The sequence below is a fragment of the Athene noctua genome, chromosome 3 (assembly GCF_965140245.1).
Source record: "Athene noctua chromosome 3, bAthNoc1.hap1.1, whole genome shotgun sequence".
NCBI classification, from domain to species: domain Eukaryota; kingdom Metazoa; phylum Chordata; class Aves; order Strigiformes; family Strigidae; genus Athene; species Athene noctua.
The window spans coordinates 74,713,649-74,729,660 of record NC_134039.1 but is presented as its reverse complement, the minus strand read 5'-3'; the positions used below and the strand labels follow the sequence as shown (position 1 = coordinate 74,729,660).

Sequence of the window (16,012 nt, the reverse complement as noted above, 5' to 3'; positions counted from 1 at the left end):
CGGGGGCCGCTGCCTCGGGCGGGGCTCACCGGCGGCTGTGCCGGCACTGCTGCGGCTGGGAGCGCTGTCGGCAGCGGGTGTTCGGAAGTGGGTGGCATCATGCCCCCTCTAATTAAGGAGGTTCAGAGCGTCCCGGTTTTTTTCTGTGTTTCCCGACTCCTTAGGTGTTTGGATACACGATTTGTTGTTGATGCTTTTGCCAGCCATAGTTCATGCTGAAACTGGTGATCTTAAGTGGAAGTTGCAACTCACGCTGACAGCCGATGTACCAGTAACTGCTGCTCAGCTGGGACAACAGTCCTCGGTATGTGCTGTGCACATCTGTAGTTCAAGGGCAGTTCCCGGTAGGGTTGTGGGACCTACCAGCCCATTAGTGGTCGTTACGCTGAGTAGCCATCCTCAGGGATCAAAAAGTCTCGACAGTAACAATACAGATGAAAGGCCAAGAAGGGCTCCCGTGCCTGGGACAAGTCTTGCGTTATCTTTTTGAGTGCAAGAGAAAAATCTGTGCAGGGCCTCTGGTATGGAACCTACAAACAACTTGGGAGAGCAGCTGTAGTGGCTGAAACAAATGAACATCTGTGCAGGACTGAAATACTGACAGTGGCTCTAAGTTTAGAGAAAGAGAATAGAAAGCTTGCTAGTAAAATTCCCCTCATGGAGCAGAGGTTAGAGAGTACTTGAGCCAGAGAGATTTGTGTTTAGTCATTGATGTGTTTTTTCCTGTGGATTTGTGCAATTGTCTGTACAGTGCAAAGGAAGTTTCACCATGCTGGAAAAACCTTTTGGTGTACAAGAAACCTGATCCTTTGATTTTCTTGAAGTAGTTGTTCAAGACCACTGCTTTATTTCATTTGATGCTCTGCTGTAGTTGTGGTGTGAGAAATAGTGAATAATCTTATTCTATTTACGCTTCCTGCACATCACCTATGGCTTTTGTGCAGCATAGTGTCATATCCTCTTGGTTACCACTTTTCCAAACCCTTACAGCAAAGACATTTGCACCTTTTATTTTCTCTTACTTTTTTTCCCTGTATCTTGAATTCTGTGTTGGTTTTCGGTTTTGTGTTTGTTTGCTTTTTCTTGTCATGTAGAAGGACTTGAACTGTATATCATTCAGAATGGAGAAGTGCTATGGATTTACCATAGCAATATTCTCCTTCATTTTCTAGTCCTACTCATCCCTATAGCCTTTTTCTTTATTTGGAACACTGTTGATAACTGAAGGGGTATTTCTTAGATATGTTTACCAGAACTTATGGTCGCTTTTGTTTCCTAACAACTAACATAGAAACAAACATTCTGTAAATAAACCAGGGGTTTCCCCTGCTCCCTGCCCTTTGTGTGCTTTATTTGGTCTGTGTTAGAATGGCTGTACTGATTTGTATTGTGAGTCCAGCCACACTCACTGTCCTGTCTCCAGCACTAGTCATAAACATACTCAGCAAAGAGTAAGAACAGGACAAACATAAATAATATTTCATCTAAGTGTTCTCTTAGATGTCAGCTCGGGGGGTTTTCTGAGCTTGTTACAGCATAGGCATGTGGCTGTACGTTCGGAGTCTGCTCCACACATAGAAAACCCTGTGTCTTGGCATATCATACTGCATGTGCTAATTAAACCTGAAACCAGTTCTTTGATTTCTGGTTAGTGTATGTGGACTGAGTACTCAGAGGTACACCCAACTGAGGTCTTGCACAACAAGAATTTGAGAACCATCTGTCCTGTCTTCCCACATGGTTCTTATGTTTTGCCTTTGTAGGTACATAATATATTACAATCATAGGATAATTCAGATTGGATGGGATCTCAGAAGGTTTCTAGTTCAACCTCCAGCTCAAAGCAGGGTCAACTCCAAGGTCAGAGGAAGCTGCTCAGGGCTTTATCCAGTCTGGTTTTGAAAACACCCAAGAATGATGACTATGCAACCTCCTTTGACAAGCTGTTCCAATGCTTTCCATTATATCCCCTGGTGAAGTGAGCAGAGGTTTCTGTGCCAAAATCAAGTAGGAGAACCGTAAGTTTTGAAGTGGTGGCCAAGCTTTACTGAGTAGAATACCAAGACTTTGTCCCCTCTGTCACAGCGTCAAGCATATCTAGTCTAGGCTCATTATAAGCCACTATGTTTTTTAAAATTTTTTTTTTTTATTTATTTTTTAGTAATCAGTTCTCTCCATGGGAGAACTTCACTCTTTCACTTCAGTTTTATTTAAGCCCATGAGATCACTTCCCTCTTTGGCTGTAGATACTTGTGGACTTAACTAGGCAAACTGAATTGAGCATTTTGGTGAATCACCAACATCATTTTATTGTATCCCTTAAACAGTTTTTTTGCCTGCTTATGTGAGGGGAGAACCTAAGATCCTGGGACCTCTTGGGTTTTGTTGGAGTTTTTTTGTCAATGTTAATAGAAAGCAGATGTGAATGTTTTCAAGCATGTGTGTTTCTTAATTCTCAACATATTACTGAGTTTGAAAAAACATCATCAGTGTCTACTTCTAAGGGTGGCAGATATACAGACTCAGAGTAGCCCTCAATAAGTAGTTTTTCCCAGACTGAATTATTGTGCAAGTATGCTCTGAAGTTACTGATAAGCTTCCTGTATGAGCAGAGAAGTGGATCATCATGAAGTACTTCTAGTGGTCCAGGGCTGCAGAGTCACTTTAAAATAAGTATTTTACTAGTCTATTTCAAATACTGTAGCTTAAGATGCTGTTTCTGGGGTACCCTTGCCTACATTCTGATACCAAGGGTCTTTTTTATCCTATGTACCTTTATTTCCAGTATAGGCCCTTTGCATCTCAAAGATCTTCACGAATTCTTCAAGGTTTGTATGACTGAAGTTGGCTTCAGCCCTCAGCTTCACTAAGGAGGATTCAGACTAGCTATTTTTGGAACTTTGGCACTGAAACAGAGTGTATCCTGTTCCTCCTTGCTTGTTCAATTTTTGTAGCACTATTATCCAGCTCTTAGCCTGCCTCTTTGTGGAGTCACTTATTGCTTCAGGAAGCCTATTTCTGAGACAGAGGGATTCTGTTCATTGTATGCTAGTTTTTGCTATGTCAAGGCTCACAAAGCGCTGTGACTCTGCAAATGATCAAGGCACAAGCTTGTTTCCAGGAATCCATGGTGTTTCTTAAGAGCATGCTAATGAACCCCCAGACTTCTGTGTCTGCTTTTGGCACACGTCTTCAGTACATCTAGGATTACATCACTACTTTGTCTTTCAAGTAGTGTCCATAATATGCCCTGCAGGATCAGAAGTTTTTATTAACCTTATTCCTATAAAAGTAAGTTGGTATCATGGCTAAACTGACTGCTCTTAAGCCTTCCCCACTTGCCCTTTTGAGAGAAGCAATAAGGGCAAGAGTCTATCAGGTGGATTGAATTCAAAGATTTGCACAAGCAAACTTGCTTTTGGACCTCTCTTCTCTGAAAGCAAAAAAGCAGAAGTCTTTATCCAAGACCCTCCCAAGGCCCATGCAGTTTTCCTGTGGGTGGACTGAGTGGTTTTGAGCGAGAAAGCTTCTGTTTAAAAAATAATAGTTTTCCTTCTGAACTCTCCAGATTTGTGCTGTGCTGGGGCATACTGCTTTGAGCTTAGATCTTTGGAGAGTGCCTCTATTTGTGTCTCCCTGGGAACTGTGTTTAAACAACCCAACAGTTCCCTGAGAATTAAAATGTTATGGAAAAGTTTTGTCGGCCTGTCTCAACAACTTGAGGACCTGTAGATTAGCATCAATCAAACTTGAAATAGTTTAGATACCACTCAGACATTTCTGTAGTTTGGAGAAAATGTCTAGGCTTTACTAATACAAAACCCTGTGATGCTTGCCCTCGAGCCTCTGATTAATAGTCGCCAGTCCAGTTTGCCAGGTTTTGTGCTTTTATATGCCTCAAAGCCTCTCTTAGAGTTTATTTAATCAAACTGTATGTTTCTTAAATTTAAAATCTTGGTCACAGTATCTTTTTCTTGGAAGTCTTCCATGAAGAAAATACCTGCAAATCAAACAGCTGTCTGGAAAACCTGCCTATCTAATCCACCTCTTCTAGCCCCCTTTCATAAGGAATTGTTCCCTGGAACACAGTCTGCATACTTCACTAAATTTAACCTCTTAGCTTACTGTGGCAATAAGGTAGCACTCTTGTGGCAAAGGTGTAACATGCTTTATCTTTGTCTCTTGGATTTTCCTGGTTTGTCAAAACAAACAAATTACTCCTTTGATAGCAGAGTTGTCTACAAGACTTTTGTTTTGTGGGAGCCTATGAACAGTACTGTGAGGTGATTCAGACTAGAGGTAAACATGCCTCTTCACGCCAGGGGGGTAGTCAGGCCTTCCAGAAGCTAGGGAGGAATGACGCATGAAGACTCTTCCACACCTCTTTTTTGTGCTACACTGCTTGCTAGTTGAAGCAGCATAGTACTAAACAAGATCTATTTATTTGTGCTGTTGAATCTTACTACTCTACATGTGGTCTCAGCCTGCCAAGTTTTCTACCCCAAAACCCATGCAACGGTACCCAAATGTCTCAGGATTGCTAATAGACTTGGTGACCAGGGTAGCTATGAGATGGAGGTGGAGTTTGGGAGTGGGTTAAATATAAAAGATAAAACTTTACTAAAGGACCACACCCTGATTCCTTGCCAGAGGTTACAGTCACTGTGCTGCCTCTTAATGTTTTGTCTTGAAGCTGGATGGTTATATACAGGCTTACAGAATTTTCAGTGTCAATTGTGTCAGTTATTGATAGTGACTAGTCATGCAGTTGAAAGTGTGTGGCCAAACTTTTCAAGAAGGTTCTTCAGTAACACGCTGCTTTTTTCCCCTATTATATGTAGTTACTACATAATGTGATCAAGTACTATGTTAAATAGATCTGACTTTTCTTATTCTGTTGCTAATAAAACTATTTTTTAATTCTAGATTTGGATATCAAAACATCAGGGACTGGCTGTGTGAAGATTCAGAAAATAGAATGTGATAACTGCAAAATAGAAACGGAGAAGGGAACTAGTGTCTTGCAGTCAATAAAGGTACAAAGAACCCCCCCCTCCCCCACTTGATCAGTGTTTTAAAAGGGATTGTGTGGTGGAATATAGTATAAAAACTTAAATTCCAGTTCTAGAGATAAGTATTCTGATATTTCTAAGTGTAGTCTGTGTGTAGCACCTCACCTTTATTACACACAATAACAACACAGTCAATAACACTGAGTCAGAAGTCCACGTACCTTTGATAGCCAAAGCCAGCAGAAATGGTGACAGTAATAAGTCTGATACCTGCCTTCCTTGGCCCTCAGAAAAAGACAGACTGGGATTTCCTATCTAGTAGGTTAAGAGTTATGCTTGCTCCGTTGGGACTTTGCAGTGTGCTGCTTCTAGGTTTTTTGCCTGCATTTTTCATAATTCTGATATATTAGTGCTGTTGACAAACTCTTTAGGTTAATTTTCAGTCAGAAGTTACACATTACATGTCTAAAATACCCAACTGAAATGTATCTGATAAATACGGTATGTATCATGATCATGACCTTGTTTTTCAATCTTAAGACTTCAAGTTTGCTGACATAGACATTTGTAGAAATAATCGACGTATATCTGATTAGGTGCTGTTTAGAATCTATTTCACTTGAATAATTGAGATTGTATCTGCAGGAATTGGTATAAATTTTTAAAGGAATTACCCTATTTGAAAAGCCCAAGTTTAAGTATTTTTGAGATATGAAAAATCTGTCAACATTTTTCTTTGCCATGGTAAGAGGTGATTTTATAGCACACATATGGGAAACTGAGCTTAAGGGGAAATTTAATATGCGGTAGAGAGAGGTTTCCTCCGTATTTGATGAACTACAGACAGCTTTTATCTTCCAGATTCTGTGTAATTGACCATATTACTCTTAAAAATTTAACTAAAATCTAAAAAAAATTTAATTGTACTATATGTTACTGCTGTCTAAAGTTTTGGCTAAAAATGACCTTGTATAATTATAACAGCAAACAGCAGTACATGCAAAACTACATAGTATGAAATAGCAAGGTAGTTTTGACCAGCAGCAGTGACAGTAATCACAGCATGCTATCACAATTGTCAAGAATTTTTTGTGACTTCGTGGAAAAAGAGGATTTTGAGGAAAGATAACTAACATTTTGTGGGCATCTTATATACAGTCTGAGATGCAAAAAATGTTTAATTTTAAAAATTAAAAAGTCAATTCTTCCTTCCTTGAGACTTCAAGTGGCAATGAAACAATACCCTCTAATGAACTGAAAAGAAGGCTGAAAAGTCAGCAGTTTGGGGCTTCTAAGACCAGATTTTCTACAGCCTTATAGTTCAGAGGAGCTTGATGGTGGTTTTTTGCTTGATTGACAAAAATGTCAGTAAAAACTACAAATGTGAAAGGTGATCTGCCCCCTGTGCATGAGCCTCAACACGTCCTCTACAGTGGTGGCCACAAGAAGCTTTGCTCCCGTACGCCTGAGATGAGAGGAATGGGCCTAGTCCCAGAAGGCATTTAAAATTTAAAGACTCAAGAAAGGACATCAGATTTCAACTGAAACTTGTTAAAATAAAGTTTTTGGTAGCTTATAAGGCTTTGGGGTTTTTCTAACCAAAATAATGATCTGAAGTATTCTTTTGGGTTGTGAGGGAAGATTGGTTGTCTTTGCTGGTTACTATGACAGCTTCAACATACAGTACTCTAGAGAGGATGTGTGACCACTCTTGGTTTTAATTCTGACATAGTGAGACGAAGGTTTTGAATTAAAATTACTGACCAAGGTGGTTGCAAGAGCCAACAATTGTCCAGTTACATATCACTTAGTTGTACAGTCAGTGTTTAATCTAATGTTGTTTTTAAGAAGTACTGTAGTTCTAGTAAGGCAACTGTAACTCAATTTTGCTAATATAGGTTCAGGACTTATACTCTGTATTAGCAGAAGAGCAGAATTGTTAACCTTTTGGGTTCAAAGCTACTGAAAATCTGATAGACCAGATTCTGTAGTGCAACACAAAAGCCAATTCTCCTTTAGGGAATGTGCTTTACTGAGGAAACTGTAGTGATACTGCCCTCCCCTGGATGGATTAAAGAGCTGGTTAATGTTGCTTCTCTGTCATGCTGTCCACAAACCTCATTGACTAGCAAATGCTAGTCATGCAGAGATTATTCAAGACCACTAGCAAACAGCTTCACAACTGCTACTTCTCTTAGCTTGCCACAGACTGCAAGAAGTTGTTTGTATAATTTTTCATTCAAAAAACTTGCTGATTTTTGGTAGACTGTATGGTGTCTTTACAGAAGACACAGAAATTTGGCATTTACTTTCCTTAAGCATGCATGCTAGTAATCGAGCAGAAAAGATGAGTATTCTGTATGGGTGTTTTTAATGGATTTTGACTGGTACTTCTGGTGTGGTAGGCATTATTCAGCCAGTGAGATTTGTGGAGGGTTGGTTTATTGAGATTTTTTTTTGTTGTTGGTATTGTTTTGTAATTGGCTAAAGACCAGTTCACTGTATCCCTTCCAAAACTCTAGGTCAGCTGATAGTAGCAGAATTCCAAAATACAGTTGTGACTTCTAGGAATATAAATTAATCCCAAATTCTTTATTGAGAAAGCAGTGTTGTTTCTTTTTAATTTTTTTCTCTGCTGTTTATTACAATCCATCAGCTTATCAGTGGCAGTGGGACCAAGGAGACCCTTTAATTCTCTCTTATGTTCAATGATTACTACTGACTCCTTGACTGTGCCAGTGATAACAAGAATTTCCAGGTGTCTCATGCACAATCCGTGGAAGACCTGCTGTGCTTCCTCACCACACATCACATCTGAGCCTGATCTGTTAAAGTCCTGCACCACTGTCCTTCCTTTCTTTGAACTGAACATATTTTTCTGTTAGAAAAAAAAGTGTGTAGGTTGTAGTTTTATTTTGAGTATTGGTGGCCATACTGGTAAGTCATTGCTATACATTAGTTCTTCTGATCTTTTAAGTCCCCATATTTTCCTCAAGTTATGTGTCTGGAGGATTTGCTCTTTAACCATTATTCTGATAATGTGCCTAATGTAACTGCCTCAAAAGAACTGTGATGTCTGGCTGAATCATCAGATAATTAAGCTGAAGCATCCAATTTAATTTTATTCCGTTTACTGTATGTGGAGACGATCATCTATTATATTGAAATAGAAGCTTAACAGCCGAGTTCTTACAACCTTTAAAAGATCTGAAGCACTACTGTAGTCTCAAGTTAGGGGTGTTTTACTTTACTGTGGGCAAGCTTCTTAAATGGAGAGGAGAAAGCAAGACTCAGGTACACAAACATTAAGAAACACTGCTCTAGAGTTCTTAAAGTTCTTCATGTCTTATGGAACTCCATGAAATGTCTGGTTCTTGGTGTTTCATCGGAAATGTGTTGGAGCACTCTAAGTCCAGGTTTTCCATGTTGGAAACCTGATTTCATATTTTTTAAAGTTTTTGATCTGATGAGACCTAGTTAATGCAATTTATTATGGCTTATCCAGGCAGGTGTTTAATAATGTAAATATCTTGAGTATTTCTGATATTCTTGATGGTGAAATTTAGTGGATGGTGTCCTGAATTAAATATCATCTACAGGAATAATATTTTTTTCAAGATAAATGGATAAATCTGAAAATTAAGGTGATGGTGTGGGAAGAGAAAATATACGGGTATGAAAAAAAGGCAAGTTTATCCATCATTAAGTATAAAAAATACTGAATATTTTTTTAATTATATGTTATTCCAGCATTCATGCTACTGAACTTAAGCAAAACAGCTTTACTGCTGAGAACTGTAAAGTCAGGTTTGTTGAAGTTAATGGTTTATGAATACAGTTAGATTATTTAAATCTGACTTTTAAATTTTTCTTTTTTTTCCTTCCCCCTTCTTACAAATACTTGGGTTTTACTCTTAAGACTTGGTTGGGATTTTTGTGGGGGTTTTGTTACATTTTTGTTGTCTTTGTGAAATTAGTTTTGTAATTTGTGGTAGATCTTTTGTTTGAATATAATTTAGCTACGTGTCCTTTCTTGTGTGTATTTCTGTATTTTTTCTTGTCAGTTGTATGCAGCAGCTGAACGCTATGAGGGCTATAGCATTTCTTGAAACCTGGTTTCTTTGTGAAAAACTTGAGACTAATGCAGATGTATGCAAAATACCTAATTTGAATGAGAATCTGATTGGAGTGAAACATGGTAGAATCTAGTTCTACTTGCAGACCTAAGGTTTGCACTGGGATGCATACATAGAAGTTTACAGCTGTACATACTACTACCAAGCATAAGTAGCTCTGTGGTCTGTTTGTATGAATAATTATCCTACAGAGTTCTATAACACCGTAGGTTTCAGGTCACTGGAAGGCTCCAGTTTGCAAGTTTGTTTCTCACTGCCAGCTCCTGTTTCTTACCTGCTGCAGCACTGAGTGTTTGCATACATTGGTTTCTGGAAGGAGTATAAATGAAATACAAAATTCTGTCTTTCTTCCCCTGCTGCTTATTGTAATATATACTGAATGAATGTTTTTCTAGTTGCAAAAAAACAAAAAAACCCCACCTGTATTGAGAGTAAAGGGTACCTCAGCATCTTTCTTTTCCTCTTGTGTTTCTGATTAGAAAGAAAGCTAACTTGTTTTGAGTTTGACTCCACTAGAAATAAACAGCACATGTGGCAATCACTTGAAGAAATCTTCACAGTAAAATGGAAGTTTTTGATCCAAGATGGTTATTGGGGTACAGCTTGAAAAACAAGGTAACTTGTTTTCTAATTACAATTATCCTAACCATGTTTTTTAAACTTTTTTCAGAGCCATAAAATTGATATACGAACAAATGGTGGCAAAGTAATTGGTCTTGGAACACTTTATGGAAATACAGATATTCGTGCAACAGAGAAGGGTGTAAGTAAGAAGTAAAACTTTCTCTACAATGGCTTTTTTCAGCTTGTCTGTTGCAAAATGACTGAATTTTGAAGAGTGTGCTGAGGGATATTTAATGACCCTCATTGGTAGATTGATTTCACTGTTATCTTACATTTGTTGGTTTAATTATACTGTCTTATGCTTGATTTGGATTAGTAAATGGGCTCCACAGAAAGAGCGGTAATAAGCATGTGATCATTCCATCAGCACAGAGGCTGTGCTAGCTGATACAACTCATCAGCTTTAATTATACAGACTCTCAACGCTCTTAAACTTTTTACTTGGCTGATATCTAGGAACCTGGATTCTGCAATAAGCCTGTGAGTTTATTTTAGTGTCTCATGAATAGTGGCTTGATATCTATACATGCTGTACACTTCTGGCATGATATAGTTGTAAGAATGGAAGAGTAGAAGGTTTTGTATATTTCTTTGCAGCAGAGGAAATAGTCACATGTAATCTTGTTATGAGGTGCAGTGACAAGAATCATGAACAGCAAAAGTTTCATAGAGAAGTAGCTTGGGGTTTTTTTCAGCAGATGGCAGTATGAGACAAACCTCATACTAGTCTAATCTGTTTTTGTTTCTTGCTGTAAGTAGTCATCTCTCCATTATTTAAAAAAATGTAGAGGTAGGTTCCCTTACATAATACTACAGTTCCCACACCCAGTCTGGTTTTAGGTTCAACTTGAATGTTTAGGCATCATAGTTTCTGTGCAGCTGGATTCATTACACCTGAAGCTTTGCTATATTGAACTTGCAGAGCCAAACCAAGTCTGGAAGTAGCTTAAATACATGCAGTACTCTGTCAGAATCAATAGGTATCCTTAAAACTAGTGGCATGGGGAAGAACTGGAAAGAGTGCAGGTAGCTGTCCCTAGCCAAGGATAGAATTGAGACCAAGTTATTAAGTTCTAGGAGTCAGAAATCACTTTTGTGAAGTGTCATTCATCACTGTTATACACCTTGTAGATTGGTTTCTGAGATCATGTGTTCTCTTACCTAGTCAGCTGTGAGCTGTTCTTAAAGTCCTGCTCTAAACTAAGCAAGTTGTCACTGAATTTTTCCAAAACCGTCAACATTAAATTACCTGCATTTTTTGTAGTGTATGCTAGCCTGCCTTTTATGTACAAAAGTGCCCAGAGGCGCTGCATCTGTACTATTGTTGAGGGTTGTTTAGTCTGGAGAAAGGGAGACTCAGGGGAGACTTTACCAGTCTCTACAACTACCTGAAAGGAGGTTGTAGCAAGGTGGGTGGTGTCAGTGTCTTTCCCAAGTACCAAGTGACAGGACGAGAGTAAAAGGCTTCAGATTGTGCCAGGGGATGTTTAGATTGCATATTAGGACAAATTTTTTCACTGAAAGGGTTGTCAAGCATGGGAACAGGGAAGCGGTTGAGTCACCACCTCTGGAGGTATTTAAAAGACATGTAGATACGGCACTTAGGGACATGGTTTAGTGATGGACTTCACAGTGCTAGGTTTATGGTTGGACTTAATCTTAAAGGTCTTTTCTATGATTGATATTTCCTCATGAACGTTATTTCATCCCAATAAGACCTCCCAGCATAAAACAGAGTGGGTAAGGTCTGACTGGGACATGCTCCATTGATGCCACAGTTGGACTCATCAGTGCTAATTAATCGGCAGTTCCCTTGGGACTATTACTAGTTAGTGGAGTTGAGATCCATCCTAAGCCATGAGCAGCCACAGGGGGTGGAATAGCACAGAGGTAGTTTACAGCTTTCTTGATGTGTCATCCATCTTCCTGCAGAGGGCTTCTGTTGGAAGCATTTGGAAACTGGGTTCCTTGTTTTCTACCAGTGAGCAAGATGGACTGCAGTCTAAGCAGTGCGTTGACTGCTGTAGGTTCATGCTGTTCACAACATACTAGTGTAGTGGTGGTGTTTAGAGTTGTACTGCTTAGTCATTTTGTTTGTCCCAAACTAGTTTGTTAGACCAGTGCAGACCATGGAGTTAACTTCAAATAGAATCTTGCTGATGTTGAAAAAAACAAGTGGATGGAAAAATAATTAGCTCTGTATCTATGTGAAAATACAGTTATGAAAATGAGAAATGTAATTGTGTTGAGTCTTTAGGTGCTGTTTAAAAATATAACTTTTTTCAGACATACTGCCGTGAAGCAATAAAACAAACTCCATTGAGATGACATTGAAGTGCATATTTTGTGATCATAAATATTTATGTAGTCTGTAATATTGCTAGAAGTCACAGTTGTAAAGCTGTAGTAACTTGAGTGAAATGAGTCGTTTTAACAGGAATTTAAAGCTATGGAACACTTTTGGCTTATGTTATCGAACTTCTCATTAACAAACTTTGCATACTTAGCAAGGACAGTGTGAGATTTCTTCTCTCAATTGGCCACTTCTGTTAATAATCAGTCTCACATCTCCAGTGTGTGTTTGTATGAGATGTTTCTTCCATCAGTTGTAGTCATCATTATGTAATTATGGCTGTCAGCATTTCCAGCCCCCTCCTGGAGGTGGGGAGGGAAAGGATGTGGTAAAAGACACTAAGCACTTGAGAAACACAGAATATTTTTAAGGGGGGAAAATGGAGAAGACACTAGTAAGATGGTTGAGCAGCTCAAAAAGGAAGGCCAAAAAGAGGGATGCTTGGGGAAGTTGTTTGTCATACTTAAACATAGCACGATGTTAGTTTTCATATAGAAAATGTGTTCAGGTGCAAAAACATTCTTAGTCTGATTTATGAAGATAGTGACACATTTTATTTAAAGGGTAAGAAACTGATGGAACTTGAGCCAGTGGTCAGTCTTAGTAACTGCAACTCCCAAGGCTGTACTCTCAAGGGAAGGAATTTTTCCAGAAAACCTGATGGTTCAATGGACAAAAGTAATCAAATATGTTTGCCTGGGGAGTCATTAGCTAATCTGTGCCACAGGGACTTTCCCGTAGCACTTATGTAGCAGAGCCAAACATCTATGGTCTGCCAAAAATTCATAAAAGTTAAAGAATTTGGGATTGAAAACATATTTAGTCTCAGTAGAAAGCAATCCTTTCTTTTGCTTTCCCTATCTAGAATACTTTTTTAGCCTTATACTTGAGCAGTCTGACTTCCCCCCCCCCCCCATTGGTTTACTCTGAAACAAATGTTCATTGTGTTGGAAGGTTTTGTGGTGGGTTTTTTTTACAATAACTAGCTGACTCAGTGCTTCTTTGTTATGTGCTGAGACAACTCTTTTTATTGCTGTGCATTTTTAAGAAAGGTAGTTGAGGCTGGTAAATAAGGTAAGTTGGGATGTGAGCTTGTTTATAATAAAGCACTTCATAATATGTAAATAAGATAAATATCTAAATAGAGTTGAAACTTACCTACCATAGTAACAGATGTACCTTTTGGAGCTTTCATTTTCCAATCCAGGAATGCCAGAAGGCAGCCAATTTGCACCCAAACTCTGCAGGCTTTTTTATTTTATTCCCCTTCCCCTTAAAGTGTGCCTCACTCTATTTTCATTGGGTTGATAGCAATCACAGCCCTCCTAAAACTTGAAATGTTCCCTGCAATCATTTAACTCCTCTTCAGTACAGGTTTAGATCATAGAACCTAAAATAACAGTGGCTTTTCTTTTACTCACTGATTTGGCCAGGTACCACAGCAGATTTACACTTTGCCATCCTGAGTGAAGGAGTAGTGGAGTACTCTGCTTAAAAACAGCAGAGCACTCCATTCTTAAGACAGATGCAATGTAAACTTATGTTTGTTAAGGTCTCTGCTTGTTAGAGTTTTGTTAGAAGTATTGAAAGATTGAAAGGCTGAATTGCTGTCACTTTCAGTAGTGACAAATTACGCCTTAATATCATTGGGTTTGTTTACTATTGATGCTTAGGTGCTGTAGCACAGTTCTAAGCAGCATCACCTTCAGGAATTGTAGATACTGACTGTCATGTATCTCTAATTTTAGCACAGCACTTTGATCACCAGATTTTCTTAAATGTTAATGTATCTTGTTACATTCTTGGAGACCTACTTTGTATGTCAAAAGTCTTAAAGGCAATATAGTCTGTTCTGCAGTCTTATGATTTAAGGTGTAAAGACGGCATAAAGCTCAGTAGGTATGGGTTTGTAAGATCACAGTATAATTTGGCTGTCGTATAGTCCATACTAAGCCAGCCTCTTTAGATCACTATTTGGGACACAATACAGCATAGAGTTTGTGCAAAACTGGTTGTTGTTTGTCAGAATACCTCTTACTTCATCCATAGCTTTTTTTATATATAATATAACACCAGAAGGGTCAGCGGACTTTTTTTTGTGTTAATTTTTCTCCACGAGACAACAATGCTAAATGACAAAGTGAGTTTAAAGATAATTCAACATAAGGCACAGTTTGATCTAGAAGGCCATATATAATGCCATGTAATGAATGGAGATTTTGTACCATTCCCTTAAAGTCTGTGTAAGTAAAATAAACCCAAACTGAGTGGGGGTTAAATATGAATTATTGCATGATTACATCATAAATCAAGTTTAACTGAGGAATATAGAATTAAATGCATATGGTAGTTGCACAAGCATGTGATCTGTTTTGTTCAGGTCGGTGTAGGTTTTCTCACGTGACTGGTGACTTGTACATAAATATCATCTATCACCTTTTGTTCCCCAAATCTATCCACAGTGCAACTTGTTAAATCTTACTCTTTCTTTCAGTTTCTACTGAAAAGAAGTAGAAATGGAGATCTTATCCCTCCTCTTTCAAGGTTTTGTGTAGCTTGAGGTTTCAGTCCAAGAATAGGGGCCTGATTAACTGAGGAAATATGAACAATTACACTAAGACAAAGAGAAGCTGTGGCTTTTTTCCAAACCTTTACTAAAGCTGTATCTAGAAAGTGAGCCAGTTAAAAATGTAAATAAATAGTTCTATGTAATAGTTTTAGTATGTGGTGGCAGAGCACCGATGACCAACGTTTTTAATGTCATAATGCTGGATGAATGTTAATTCATCATAATTAAAAATAATCCTTTTTACTTTTCAAAATTAAGTTTGTTTTTTTAAAAATAAATCAAGTTTTTCTTTCATTTGTTTATGACTATTTGGGTTCTTCACCTTTATGATGAATGTAATAATTTATAGGCATGTTGTAAAGAATGATTAACTTGTTGGTCAGAACTCTTGGATGAAAAGGTTTTTTTCTCCCTGTCTTGTGTAGCTTTTAACCAAGAGCTTGATTCTCTTTGCTCTGCACCAACAACTGCTTTCCATTTGTTTTGCCTCTTGAAACTGTTGCTTCCCTCTGCTTTTTCAAACTGTGATGACAAGTTTTCCATTATGTTTATTTAAGTTTATTTCTCTTAGAGTGTGAATATAGAGAAGCTGCAGGGGACATCCATCAACATATCTACTGAAGATGGGCTGCTGAAAACTAAGTATCTCTATGCAGAATCATCCTCTCTGTCTTCAGTAGGTGGTGATATTCTTCTGGGAAGTATTCATGGTAAGGAAATATTGTCACATCATTCGGAAAATAGTGTCACAAACTTAGCTGCTTTGAAGGTATCAATAATGTGCACATTAATGAATGGGCTAATGATGTAGGTTATTACTAAATCATCTGTGCACAGTATATGAACAAAACAGTTCTGTATTTTAGAGATGGAATTGATGAGAATTAACTTACCATACAGCATACTGTATTTATTTTTAAAAACAATTTTATAAGCACACTTGTGAAATAGCAAAAAGTGTGTATTATAGGAAAGAAACATCACACATACTAAGGATGTCAAAATATTTTAAAATTCAGCAATGAAAATGATACTAATAGTAGTAAAGAGGCTTCGCTTCTCTCTCCCCATCCTTATTTTCTTCATAGAAGTAACTTACAGCATCTGCTGTGTTAGAACTCGGTCATGTTTAGAAGCCTTTAGTAGAAATAGGCTGTGTGTGTGCTAGCACGCTATACTAAGAGTGGGGACAGTTTCAGTTCTTTAGGGGAGAAAAAAGTCTCTAATCCACCCTTTAATGTCCTCCACCTAGAACTAAAATTAATTGTCTTTTACATAAACAGTAGTCAAGGTTGGAATCTGGTGTGGTTTTCTAGTT

At 38.2% G+C, this 16,012-nt stretch overlaps 1 protein-coding gene across 1 annotated transcript in view; it reads left to right on the top strand.

The window, feature by feature from the left end:
- Positions 1–16,012, top strand: part of FAM185A (family with sequence similarity 185 member A) — a 40,347-nt gene that overhangs the window by 670 nt on the left and 23,665 nt on the right. The window contains exons 2-4 of the mRNA XM_074903383.1: positions 4,927–5,036; positions 9,819–9,911; positions 15,266–15,404. Of these exons, the coding sequence (XP_074759484.1) occupies positions 4,927–5,036; positions 9,819–9,911; positions 15,266–15,404 (342 nt within the window). The remainder of the gene's footprint in view (positions 1–4,926; positions 5,037–9,818; positions 9,912–15,265; positions 15,405–16,012) is intronic.